At 49.7% G+C, this 11,446-nt stretch overlaps 1 protein-coding gene across 1 annotated transcript in view; it reads left to right on the forward strand.

The window, feature by feature from the left end:
- The first annotated feature begins 1,800 nt into the window (after window positions 1-1,800).
- The window catches only part of FCF1 (FCF1 rRNA-processing protein), a 239,062-nt gene continuing 229,416 nt past the window's right edge, over window positions 1,801-11,446 (forward strand). The window contains exon 1 of the mRNA XM_081229453.1: window positions 1,801-1,804. Within this exon, the coding sequence (XP_081085579.1) occupies window positions 1,803-1,804 (2 nt within the window). The 5' untranslated portion in view covers window positions 1,801-1,802. The remainder of the gene's footprint in view (window positions 1,805-11,446) is intronic.

Consider the following 11,446-nt stretch of genomic DNA (forward strand, 5'->3'; position numbering starts at 1 on the left):
CCACAGCCAGCATCACAACCAGGCCTTCAAAGTGGCCCGGAATTTTCTTTCTTTTCCTTAGTCAGTTCTCTCTGGAGCTCGTGGTCAGCTATTTCTGACCTTCTCCACTCTCTTCAAGACACCACCTTTCCCAGCATCTCCCTACACATTCCCAGCAGATAACCTTCAGAGAAAGTAAGAGTCATTTGGCAGAAATTCCATCAGCATCGTGCCATCAAACAGACTTTATTCTTTCCTTCTTTGCTCTCTGGTCACAATGGATGAGGTAGGGGTCCAGATAACCCTCCTAAGAATTTAGGCTAATCCCTTCAAGTGCTTTGGACCCTCTCCCTTTCCACCTCCTTTTGAAATCTCCTTTGGTTGGTTTTCCGAGCACTACTCCCATCTTGTGTTTCTTCCTCTCTACCGGCTTCTTCTCATTAGCATTGAAACATGTTTGAGAGTCACTGTTTCAAAACAAAACAAAACAAAACAAAATGATCCTCTCCCTTAAACCCACCTTCTTATCTCAATACCCCCGTGTTCATTATTGCTCGTGTAACAGTTTCACCCCAATATTTTCAAGCTTAAAACAACCAACACAAAACAATAAACATTACCTCATTCAGTTTCTGAGGGTCCGGAACCTCGATTCAGCTAAGCAAGCTGGCTTGCATGTCTTCTGAGGCTGCGGTCAAGATGGGACAGCAATTATGTGAAGGTTAGACCAAGGCTGGAGGACCTGCTCCCAGTATGGCTCAAATATGGCCGTTGGTCAGTGGCCTCTGTTTCTCATCATGTGGGCCTCATGATGTGGCAGCCGTCTTCCCCTAGAGTGAGTGATCCGAGAGAAGGTGGCTAAAATGGAAGTTGTAATATCTTTTGTAAAAGGAAAATCAAAATGGAGTTGGCATTGCTCACAGAGCTCTCTAAAATGGAGCCAAGAGGCCAGTGAGGAAGTGTGACTCATACACATCTCAGCTTGGAAGGAATCTGAGCTTTTGACCACTTATTGTCTTAACTTTAAAGACATCCAGGACATCTGCCAGAAACTCAAGTTACTTATCGGACTCTTACCTTAAAATAACTTGGGACAATCTGTCTACTTATCGGACCCTTACCGTAAAACCACTCTTGAGAGCCTATTCCTTAAGGACAAATAATTCTTTTCTTGTATCAGAGTACAGCCTCATGGCTTTTGCCTTTCTATGAGCCCCTGACTCTTTCTCTTCTCTGGAACACGCTTTTGGTTTTACCTGAATCGGTTATCTCCTGAATTACAATTCTTAAGACCCCCAAATAAAACTCTTTGTTCTTTGCAGCCTCGATACCAATTATTGTTTGACCCTTTTGCAATGTCCTCACTTTGGCTATATTTCTTTGGGCACACAGAACAGCCCTGATATGATGTGGGAGGTGAGAACCCCAGGAGGTGGGGGTCATCAGGGGCCATCTCAGAGGCTGGCTACCACACCCCACTTTGTAGCCAGACCTGTTCAAAGAGGTGGTCACCTTGGGTGTCTCCAGATTTTGCTCTTCACTCAGACTGCTCTCACTGAGTCCCCAGTGACTTCCTTATTTTGAAATCCAAATGCTACTTCTCAGTCCTTATCTCAGGTGGCCTCTCCGCAGCATTCCATCCTGTTGAGTCCCTCCTTCACAAGCACTTCCTTCCTTGGTTCCTGTGATATCACAGGCTCCTGGATTTCCTTCACCTTTCGGTCCCTCCTTGGTTTCGATCACAAGCTTCTTTCCTCCCATCTGTCTGTCTCTAAGGGTTGCTGCACCTCAGGGTTCTGATCTCAGCGTTTTCTTCCGTGAACATCATCTTGGCCTCTGCTAACCTGATCTCCTGGCGCTCCCTGCACCCCTGCAGAATGCCTCCTGGCTCCTGCCCTCCTCCCATTATCATCAGTTCAGATCAGCACCTGGGGCTACTCTTTGTCCAGTCATGAATTCCTCAGCTAAAGGAGGAGGGAAGAGGCCTGAAGGAAGGAAGGATAATGGCATAGATGAATGCAAGGAGTGACCGAAATTCATCAACCTCAGATGGAGAAGACTGCGGGGTGGTTTGATTATTGTTTTCAAGTCTACGAAGGCCCCTTGCTTTGAGAAATATGACCAATTGCCCTGTCTCTTTCAAAAACCAAATAGGGAAAGGTAAAGTTTTAGTAATGACAGATCCAGGTTAAAATAGAGAAGTGTTAAATGCCAGGAATTAGCTAGAGCAATGTGGAGTCTGATCAGCAGATTTTAAAAAGTAGGTTAGGTTTTTGCACATCTGAGATGATTCCTGGGTAGACTGAGCTAAGGGTGGGCAGGTGGATTTGGCATTGAGCTCAGAACACAATCTCTTGTCCATTTCCAGCAGTGGAGTGTGAGAAAGCCCGTGCTCAGCAATGAAGACCCAATGCAGCCAAAAATAAATAAATTAAATAATTTTTTTTTAAAAAAGGGACTTCCCTGGTGAAGCAGTGGTTGAGAGTCTGCCTGCCAATGCAGGGGAAACGAGTTCGAGCCCTGGTCTGGGAGGATCCCGGATCCCACATGCCGTGGAGCAACTAGGCCCGTGCGCCGCAACTGCTGAGCCTGTGCTGTACAGCCTGCGAGTCACAACTATGGAGCCCGCGCACCTAGAGCCCGTGCTCCACAACGGGAGAAGCCACTGGGCTGCAGAATGGGTTCATTGTGGTCTGCAGGGTCAGGGCAGTCTAGCCACTGCTGCTTGGCTGCATCAGTCCTGAAACTGGCCAGAGCCTGGGGTTATAGGTAGGGAGGAGTGGTGTGAAGACAAGCATGAATTGGTATTGAGACGAGGAGCACAACCAGAGAGAATAACCTTGGCTAAGGAGCTGGTTGGTGTATCACCTCCTCCAGGAAGCCCCCTCTGATACCACCAGACTGGCTTCACCTCTGTGCTCTCACAATGCCCTGTGCTCCCTTGGTCCTCAAATGGACACTGTGGCACTGAGATGGTCTAAAGGTTTGTCTCTATGCTCATCAAGCCATGAGCTCCTTGATGGCAATAACCATGTGTTGTTGACGGCTGTCTCTGGGATCTGGCACAGCATGTGGACCATGCAAAGTGCTGGGTAAATCAGTCTTAACTAATTGACCTAGGGAACAAAGGCCTTGGAGGACTTTGTATCACATCAGCCCCAGAGGTGACTTCAGTATAGCCCAGCAGAAAGCCCTGGCTTTTCAGAACCCCATTCCAATGGGACAACTGAAGAGATGACCCAAGGAAATCTGGGTTCTGGTAACTGCTCAGCCACTTATTAGCAGAATGACCTGGTTAGCACGTGACAATCCCTTCCCCATGCCTCAGTTTCCTCATCTATGAAATGGGGGTGATGACCCCACAGATTCACAGAGTTGCCTTGCAAATCAAATGAGATAATGGGTGTGGAGGTGGTGAAAACATCTAGAGAAAAGTCTTTAAGACTTATACAGAGGTAAGAAGTTATTAATAGCCTCATTAATATTCTTACCCAGAATGCCCATGGAGAAGCAGTCTGTGGCAGCTCCAGCCCCCGCACCCCACCCTTCCATACTATTTCTGTCCCTGGAAAGCAGGTTCTTGGAATGGGAGTCCCCATTCTGCCACTGTGCGGGAAGGGGGTGAATGTCAGCCGGAGACGCCCGCCCCCCCAGCTCTCCAGCCTGCCCCTCTTTGGGGGTTCTCACCAAACCTTTTGATTTAGAAAGAATGGCCGACACCAGCACACCAGCTATCTGGAGGATGGCAGGCGGCATCTTGTCTCTGTCACTCCGTTTGATGCTGAGGTGCTGAGGTGACCCCCCCAGTCAGGCCCAGGTACAAGGGGGAGCAGCTTCCACTCGTCTCCTGCGTTTTTGGGGAGGCGTGAGCTGCTCCAGGTGGCTGGTCCTTTCTCTCTTCCTGCTCTTCTTCCCAGGACTGTTCAGCTGCCTGCAGCCCACCTTGCCTGCAGCCCACCTTGCCTGCAGAGTGGAGTGGCCGGGAGTGGGAACAAACCCAGGGTTTTCTCCTCCCCAACATTATTCACTTTCCTGCTGAGCAAGTGTGATGCTTGCCAGCATCAGCTGGCCCATTACTAGGGAGCAGCAAAGAGAAGTAGGTGGCCCCAAGATGGGGAGAGGAAATCCAGACGGGTGGGGTCTGATGGTGACCTCATCCTCCAGAAAGTTCTGGAGATGACATCCAGGTCCTGCCAGCCAGCAGAATCCCCCAGGAGGTAAGCCCTGAGGGCTCCAGGCAGAACACCTGACCTCCCCTGGGCCTCACCTCCCAGTTTCCCCCGGCCATACCATAACCTGCGAACAACAGCATGAGGGCAGAGCAGCTCTGTAGAAGTGGGGTCTTCACTGGCTTTGCGAATAATCAAAGCCCAGGGTCAGCAAAACAGTGGATACGAAAGAAAGAAAGCCAGGAGAATACATCTGAGGTCCAGGGAAGGCTGGCATCTGGAGTGAGGTGTCAGACGGGGGCTCCGCCAGCCCCGCGCAGGGCTGTGTCCACAGGGGGAGGAAGACCAGCAGTGGTTGTTACCAGTCTTGCGGGAATGGGCCACTACCAGAAATGCAGCCTCCTGCTCAGAGGAGGTCTCCTAGCTCGGCCTAGCTCCCCTTCACCACTGGGCCAGCCAGGTCTGCCACTGCTGACTTAAAACGCTGCCCTCGGGCTTCCCTGGTGGTGCAGTGGTTGTGAGTCTGCCTGCCGATGCAGGGGACACGGGTTCGTGCCCCGGTCCGGGAAGATCCCACCTTCCACGGAGCGGCTGGGCCCGTGAGCCATGGCCGCTGAGCCTGCGCGTCCGGAGCCTGTGCTCCGCAACGGGAGAGGCCACAACAGTGAGAGGCCCGCGTACCGCAAAAAAAAAACACAAAACACCGCTGCCCTCAATTTTATCTTTAGCTCTGGCTGCTGGGAGCCTGAGTGACAGGCAGACTGGGGGCTTGTGCCAGGGTGGGAAAAATTTGCAGCTACCTGGCTTGCTGAGGTGGCACGATTGCAAGGAGCAGGGCCTGTGTGGTGTTCGGTGCTGCATCTGTGGCTGGCGCGTTGGTAGGCACGGAGCTCCCCCAGTACTGGTTGAATGGATGGGTGGATGCAGCCAAGCACGGATGGAGCAGAGGGCCCCAGAGGAGAGGATGAGAGCCAGGCCAACTGGTCCCCAGACCACGTCACGGACCCGGAAGGAACTCCGTGTGGTCTTGGGCGAGTGACCTCCCCTCCTGGCCTCAGTTTCTTCATTTGTAAAAGGGGACTAGATAAGCAGTTTTCAGACCACCTCCGTGGACCACTGCCACTACATTCACCTCCGCCTCTAATCTCCCACCCCACCTCCATAAACAAGGTGCTGCTTCTGGGCGCTTGAGTTGGAAGGAAGGGAAATGACGGACTACAACGCTCTCCTACCTCTTCCGTCGGGATTGAGTCACTTTTATCAATTCTGAATATTGAGCTTCCTGGAAAGAATTCTTTTATTTTTATTTATTTATATTTTAAATAATTACTTAAACTATCCACAGTAGTGGATGTTTTGGTTTGGGAAGCAGAGACTGGTATATATATATTTTTTAACATAAATTTATTTATTTATTTATTTTTGGCTGTGTTGGGTCTTCGTTCCTGTGCGCGGGCTTTCTCTAGTTACAGCAAGCGGGGGCTACTCTTGGTTGCGGTGCGCAGGCTTCTCATTGCAGTGGCTTCTCTTGCGGAGCACGGGCTCTAGACACACAGGCTTCAGTGGTTGTGGCTCGCGGGCTCTAGAGCGCAGGCTCAGTAGTTGTGGCACACAGGCTTACTTGCTCCGCAGCATGTGGGATCTTCCCGGACCAGGGCTAGAACCCCTGTCCCCTGCATTGGCAGGCAGATTCTTAACCACTGCACCACCAGGGAAGTCCAAGAATTCTCTTAGAGAGAGGGCAGCTCAGTTCCCCAAACACATTCAGACTTGAGGAGCCAGAATGAAATTGCCTCTTGGAGCAGCTGGCAAGAATAGCCCCTCCACAGCCCCTCCACGGTCTCTCTTCAGGACTGATATGAAAACCCCTTATCTGAGCAATAAAAAAGGTGAAGTGCCCAAGAAAGGATGAGGAGGGGCCAAGGAGAGACCCTTGCAGGGCAGTAGGAGGGTGTATTGGAAGGAGCTGACCAGGGGTTGATCCAAACCCACAGCTAGACCTCGAGGGGAAGCAAGCCTCCGTGGGGATGGCAAGGAGACTTGAGGCAGAAAGAGTTCCGAGGAGGGAGCCAGACGAGGGACTTGAAGCCAGGATCCAGCCACCCCCGACTGTCCTGAGGTGGGAAGGCTCGGCAGACCCTTGAGGCCCCAAGAGGGGGATCCAGCAGCCTGGTGTGCTGGGACCTGGATGCCAGCTTGGGTGCTGACCCCGTGGAGCCCAGGGAACAAGGTTACCGGCAAGGCAGGAAGGCCTGCGGGGAAAGGGAAGCCTGCCCCAGGGAACTCCTCACCTTTCCTTTTGGTCTGCCTTACGAAAGGAATGAGGTATGACCGGGACCTCGGGCAAGTTATTTTAATCATATGTGCCTCTGTTTCTTCCCTTGTTATAGGGAGATGACCTCTGGCCCTGCCTATATCACAGAGGTATTCTGATCAAAACAGATTATAGATGTGAAAGTCTTTCTTACTACATATTGAAACTGCTTTACAGGTATTACTCAATGGCCAGAGGGCTGGGGTCTAGCTGGCAGGACTCTGTTTCTTCCAGGCTCTTCTTCCTCCTGTTCTTAGAAACTTGCTCCAGTGAAGCCCAGGGCCTACTTCTCTTTCTCCTTCGAACTTCCTTCCGCCTTCCTCCTCAAAGGCATTCTCCTGCCATCCCCTTTCTTTCCCCAGCCCTTACCCTGGTCCAGCCTCTGATGCTGAGCTCCCAATAAGGCGAAGTTTCTGTTTGGACCCCTTGCTCCAACCTCCCAATTCCAGCTCATCCCACACACTCGGCTGGCCTCATTATCCCCTCCCCCTGCTTAGAAACATGCTGTGTGTTCAGTGTGCAACCCACACTGAGCCCCAGTTACTCATCAAGCGAGTCACCTGGGCCACTCACTTCTTACTGACCTCACCCCACCCCCACCCCCACCAAACACCACCTGACATGGCCCCCTGCAGACACTCAGCTTCCTAATTCCTTCTGCTCCAAACCATATCCTCAACCACCATCTGAAAGGCCCTCCCTTTTCTTTCTGCTAAATCAAGAAAATACCCTTTGAATAAGTGGTCGAACATCTCCCCTCCAGGAAACCTTTCCCAAATAATCCCACTGAAATCTTGCCTTTCCGTCACTTGAATACTTTCTAGAATAGAACAGGATTGGCATCTCTGTAGTGTGTGTACCTGTGAGGTGTGTGTCTGTGGGTTCTGCTAAGTCCTGTGGCAGTCATCTTTCCCAAAGTCACCACACCCACCTGTTCCCCATGATGGGATTGGTACAGACAGCCGACCAACTGGTAAGACTCATTATGTGAAGATGACCAGGCCAGGTCTGATGTTGGGGAAGATCGCAGGACAGCATCAGGTGCAGAGGCCACAGTGACCTTTATGACATTGAGACTTCCCAGAGCCTTTTCCTTTTTTTTTAAGATTTTTTTTTTTTTTTTTTTTTTGATGTGGACCATTTTTAAAGTCTTTATTGAGATTTCCCTGATGACGCAGTGGTTAAGAATCTGCCTGGCAATGCAGGGGACATGGGTTTGATCCCTGGTCCAGGAAGATCCCACATGTCGCAGAGCAACTAAGCCCATGCACCACAGCTACTGAGCCTGCCCTCTAGAGCCCGTGAGCCACAACTACTGAGCCTGCGCGTCACAACTACTAAAGCCTGCGTACCTAGAACCCATGCTCCGCAACAAGAGAAGCCACCGCAGTGAGAAGCCCTTGCACCACGTCGAAGAGTAGCCCCAAATCGCTGCAACTAGAGAAAGCCTGCGCACAGCAAGGAAGACCCAACACAGCCAAAAATAAATAAAATAAAATAAAATAAATTTAATAAATAAATAAAGTCTTTATTGAATTTGTTACAATATTACTTCTGTTTTTTTTTTTTTTTGGCGGTATGCAGGCCTCCCACTCTTGTGGCCTCTCCCGTTGCGGAGTACAGGCTCTGGACGCGCAGGCTCAGCAGCCATGGCCCACGGGACCAGCCACTCCGCGGTATGTGGGATCCTCCCGGACCGGGGCATGAACCCGTGTCCCCTGCACCGGCAGGCAGACTCTCAACCACTGCGCCACCAGGGAAGCCCTACTTTTGTTTTATGTTTTGGTTTTTTGGCCCTGAGGCATGTGGGACCTTAGCTCCCTGACCAGGGATCGAATCTGCACTCCCTGCGTTGGAAGGCGAAGTCTTAACCACTGGACCACCAGGGAAGTCCCAGCCTTTTCCCTAAGATATGGCCACAGGCTGTCCTCCTTTAATGCCACCTGAAGCACTCATCACCTGTGGCAGGAATAGTAGATGAGGCACAGACATTGTCACCCATCCCCAGGATGGCAGGCTGGTTTGTTTTGGTTGCCTGCACATTGCTAAAGGGTAAAGGCTCAGGGGCTGCTTATGTGCACACGTCAGGCTCAGCACACAGTCCTGGCCTATTTTGTGGTTTTATATCCAGAGATGCCAAGGACAGTCCGTGTTTGCTGCTCAGGCTGGCGATTTAACCCAGAATACCCTTTAGGTGCTTTCCAACCCTGCAGTCTTCTTTTGTATCGTTTGGGTTGGAAAATGAAAAGCTCTCTCTGCCAGCAATTAATTTACCAAAATAAACAAAAATTCTGCTTTTAGTGACAAAGACAGTCCCTGAATGCCAATCTTAGGGCTGCCAGATTGCAATTTCAAGTGGGTGCAGCTTGTGCGGTTACAATTTACAGGTGATTTATCGGGGAGGTTATGAGAAAAGGAGAAAACACAGTCAGGAAGGAGAGGAGAAAAGTGTCGCACATCTCTTGCCCTCATCCCCAACTTCTCTGGCAACAAGTCTCGTGTCCTTGACTCTAGCTTCCCGTTTTTTTTTTTTTTTTATCTTTTTTTAAGAACTGCAGATGATTCTTGTTTTTCCATTCTGTTCTATTTGGCTTATTTCCAACCCTCTCCTGACAAGGGTGCAGGCTGGCGCCCTGCTTTCAAACCCCATCACTGGCTGCGGGCACCTCCCATGCATTCACCATCCAAGACCTTCAGCTTGCTACATTTTACGGGAGGGTCTGGTCCCTTCATCAGACAGCTGCTTCTGGGGGTAGTTGATTTGATACACTCTGGAAACAGTATCCAGACTGCAGAGTTGCAAACTCCCTCGCCTTCCCTAAACGCTGAATGAATAGGGACAGGGGTGCGTTGCATTGGAAAGGGAGGTGGCAGCCGTGGATTTGAGATACAGAGTTGCTGAGAAGCTGGGAAGAATTTGCTCAGGTAGGCAGAGTGGGGTGTCTGGGGGTGGATGCTCTGAGTGGCACCAGCCAGGGACCATTAGAGATTACGCTGGGGGAGTTAAAAGCAATGATTTAAGTCTGAGAACATTGTCTCCTTCATCTCAGAGCCTGCTGAGAATCAGTCCCAGTAATCACCACTCGCATCCCCACTGCTGCTTGCCAAGGCTCAGCTCACTCCTAAGGACCCACCAGCCTGCCTCACACACCTACTCTACCAACTTCCTGCTTCCTACCACCTACCTCTGAGAACTCTGCTCTTTGTGGCTTTGCAATCTGGATGGTTATCTTTGCCAAGATTCTATCGACTCTGATCCTGGGGATTCCCTGGGCCAGATTGTGGACAAGTATTTATTGTGCATGGTTTTCAGCTGCTTTGTGTGAAAAACAGGCACAGCCCTGACTTCAAAAAGCTCACAGTTCCTCCTGGAGTCAAAGTAAACCCAGAAAACCAAGGAAACATGCAGAGAAACTAGAGAATAATTTCCTTATAGGCAATGGCAGGAAGTTGAATCCTCTTCAAACTTTTCTGCTTGCATCTCACTTTTGCTTCCTCTCCATTGTCTCCCACACAATTCCATCCCGGAATAGTTTGGACACAACACCCCATGGAGCCTCTTTAGCTCTTCTCCAGAGAGACACAGAAGTGACCCCAACTCTCTCTGGAGGAGTGGGTAGGCAGAGCAACCTTGATAACAAAATCCAGTGAACAATTTACTGACCAGACTAACAGTGAGTGGTTTGCTGTGGATTCCGTTCAACACTTCATGCACAGCTACTGTTGTGTTAGGTCTTCAAGGGAGGGGTGAGCGGTACAAAAATGAACAAGAAAAATCTTGCCTCAAAAGAGCGTATTCTTCATGTATATCTATTTGCTTTATAAAACTTCAATCATACAGAATCCTTTGGAAAATAGTACTTTGAGGTATTAATGCTTTTCAGACTCTCACTGATCTACCACTGAAGTCATAGCATCAATGTCTTTGAAATCTTGTGTTTTTATCATCATATGAAATTTATACTCCGCTTTATATCAGTACGGTTTTAATATAAAATGATCTTCCTCCCCCTCAATCCCACACTCCTCAAAGTCTAGTTATAACCGAAGCAGTAGGAGAATGGGACACTTATCCTGTCTTTTGGACCCCGGCACATTATCTTACACCCAAGGAACACAAGTACCCTGTGAGAAAATCAGGGTAATAGCTCAATACCTACCTATTGATTCTCCCTCCTTCCCAACCCACCTCCTAGGTCTGACCTTGCCAGGGGGCTCCAGACCTTCTATTTTTCCTACCTTGGCCCTCCACTCCTACAAGCCAGGAGCCCCCTAGTTCTGGGACATCTCGCCCCTGGTTTACTTTCTTTTTGTGCCTCTCTTAGAGGAGGTTCCCTATTCAGTTCTGGTCCTTGATTTTATGTTTGGGATTGTTTTTGGTTTTGGACACACAGCCATTTAGGCCCAAGGCAAATAGTGGCAAAAAAGTCATTAATCACTCCCATTAATTAATTCTTTCAAAAATATTTATTGGCCACCTGCTCTCAGACTGAGCCTGTGCTAGACACTGTGCATATAGTGATGAGCAAAATAGAAATGTTTTCTGTCCTGATGATGGTTACAAGTTATTGAGAGAAATGACATTAATCAAATAATCCTACCAGCATGTAACTTTGAACCGTGCCTGGAAGGGAGGAACTAGGGTGCTATGAGAACGTAGAGCAAAGTCCGGACTTGCTCTGATCTGGGGGAGGTGGTCAGGGAAGGCTTCCAGGAGGAAGCGGTATTTCAGCAGAAATGTGGAGGATGACTAAGGGTTAACTAAATGAATGTTAACTAAGTGAGGGGGAGCATTCCAGGCAGAGGGAACAGCATGTGCAAGTGTCCCGTGGCTGGGGGAGGGGAGCACAGCCAACCTGAGGAACTGAAAGACCAGTGTGGCTGGAGCATAGGCAGAGAAAGGAGAAGTGGGTCAGATGGGGGCCAGACGTCTAAAATCCAAATTGATAACTTTAGCTGGAGATACACATATGTGTACTAGGTA

Source organism: Mesoplodon bidens (assembly GCF_964165515.1).
Source record: "Mesoplodon bidens genome assembly, chromosome: 3".
NCBI lineage: Eukaryota > Metazoa > Chordata > Mammalia > Artiodactyla > Ziphiidae > Mesoplodon > Mesoplodon bidens.